The sequence below is a fragment of the Pocillopora damicornis genome, chromosome 5 (assembly GCF_964200805.1).
Source record: "Pocillopora damicornis chromosome 5, jaPocDami1.2, whole genome shotgun sequence".
Classification (NCBI taxonomy): Eukaryota; Metazoa; Cnidaria; class Anthozoa; order Scleractinia; family Pocilloporidae; genus Pocillopora; species Pocillopora damicornis.
The window spans coordinates 18,025,821-18,027,733 of record NC_142674.1 but is presented as its reverse complement, the minus strand read 5'-3'; the positions used below and the strand labels follow the sequence as shown (position 1 = coordinate 18,027,733).

The 1,913-nt window shown below is 39.4% G+C and overlaps 1 protein-coding gene across 1 annotated transcript; it reads left to right on the top strand.

Moving 5' to 3' along the window:
- Nucleotides 1-527: 527 nt before the first annotated feature.
- LOC149045738 (uncharacterized) lies at nucleotides 528-1,689 on the top strand. The gene has a single exon (XM_089207130.1). The coding sequence runs from the start codon at nucleotides 539-541 to the stop codon at nucleotides 1,262-1,264; it is 726 nt and encodes a 241-aa protein (XP_089063256.1). The 5' UTR covers nucleotides 528-538; the 3' UTR covers nucleotides 1,265-1,689.
- The last annotated feature ends 224 nt before the right edge of the window (nucleotides 1,690-1,913 follow it).

The window sequence follows — 1,913 nt, the reverse complement described above, 5'->3', positions numbered from 1 at the left end:
TTTCATATGGTAAATCTTCTAATCTGAGGGCTAGGAAATAATTTTTTTTTTTTTTTTTTACGAGAATTGGTCGAAATGCAAAACGTGACATGAACTGATAAATTAACTTCCGTCGTGTTCTAAATAGCTCAGATATCAAATTTCAATACAAGATAGAATTTCTTGATTTATTACGATAAAAGTCGTCGGAGACTCCGCGGTGAGCGAGGTCTATTACTAAGTTCATTCGACACACGTCCTGCATACTGCTATATGAACTTGGTAATAGACCTCCCTCACCGTGGAGTCGCTGTGACTCAGTAGTAGAGCATCGGGGCGCGGAATCTGAAGGTCCGAGGCTCGATTCCTCATGGGAATTTTTTCTTTGTCCCACGCTCGTGACAAGAGGAAAAACATCATTCTCTATCATCTTTCTTACATCAACTATATTCACTATCTCGTTACCAAGGCGAAGATACGGAAGAGGATAGAGAGAGGGCATCTTTAAAGTTCGGAAAGAAGACTTGAGTGACAATCAAGGGAGTAGATACTGAAGAAGATGAACAGGCAAATGTCGTCACCAAACCCCAGACGAGGCCATCATATTATTAACAATGGTGTGAAGGACATATACCGTGACATTATAAAACGTTTTGTCGATACCTTCGGTACAACTTATCTTGATAGCAATAATTACTTAAACCTTGTACAGCTGAATATCATAAATGAGGTTAGAAGGGGTGGTCTACCTGCAGACTGCGTGCTTCGGACCGCACCTTTACCTCATGAAACAAAGAGAGAAATTGTAGAAAACACTGTGTACACCCCAGAGAGAGAGATTTATACGAATTATAGAAACGCTGAAAGATTCGGTCGGGCTAAACAAATCCTTTTACTCAAAGTCACAATATTAATGCGTGATATTTGCCTCTCACTCAGAGAGGAAAACAAAATGCCTGACGATCTTGATGATAAAATGGGTGGGCTCCGTCAGTTCATTACTGACGACTTTAATAGTGATGTCTTTGTTGATGAGCAAGCTAAAGCTTGGTGGGAAAGAGAAAGAGGTCCAGGTGACGCCGATAGGCTCCAAAACTGGATACAGCAAGTGAATGAAATGTTGATGAAAACAGCTGGCAAGGGCACGATACAGCTTGTTATACATTGGGGACAATGGGCTTTTCGTGTGTCAGATACAATAATTTGCAATGAACCGGAAAATATTAAGTTCATAAGTTCTTTTCCATCCATACCCCAAATGGAAACACTGAAGGTTCAATTGTGAATTAATGATTGGCTTGAAGGAATCCATGTCGGTGTGCCGATATCTAATATACACAGTATAATAGCTGTCAATAGAGAATACGAAGGGGAAAATAATGATCAACGGCACGTAAGCGAATCAAGAACTAGGTTAGTTTTTTTTAATCGGGATTAATAAATACTTAATTTCTTCTGAATAACTGGATCAAACTGTTTATACAGGCAACAGAGATTGTTTATTGGATCGCAGCTTTCGCAATTAGTGCAGTTATTTGATCTTTTTGGCCTTGAATTCGGGCAGCTTAATCTCAGAAGTAATGTAATCTATTTTTCCAATATGATCGCTGGAGTTAGTCAGGTTAAGAGTCAGATGACTTTAAGCGACGATCTCTCCATAAAAATAAGAAATAACTTAAATAAACGAAAAAAGCTCCTTGCGAGTCCATCGGAAACCGAGTTGTTTAATATCCTCAAAAAAGCGCCAGTGATTTTCGATATTTGTGTATCTTAGTTTAGTGTTTGATAAGTTTTTACCTTTGCTGATAAACTTAGACTAACGTTGGGTCTACGATAGTTTAAGCACGACAACGGCAAAGGATAGACGGTTTCCTCCAATGTTCTTCGTAGTCGATGATTTCCCGAAGAAACCCATGCAATGTAGGGGGGGGGGG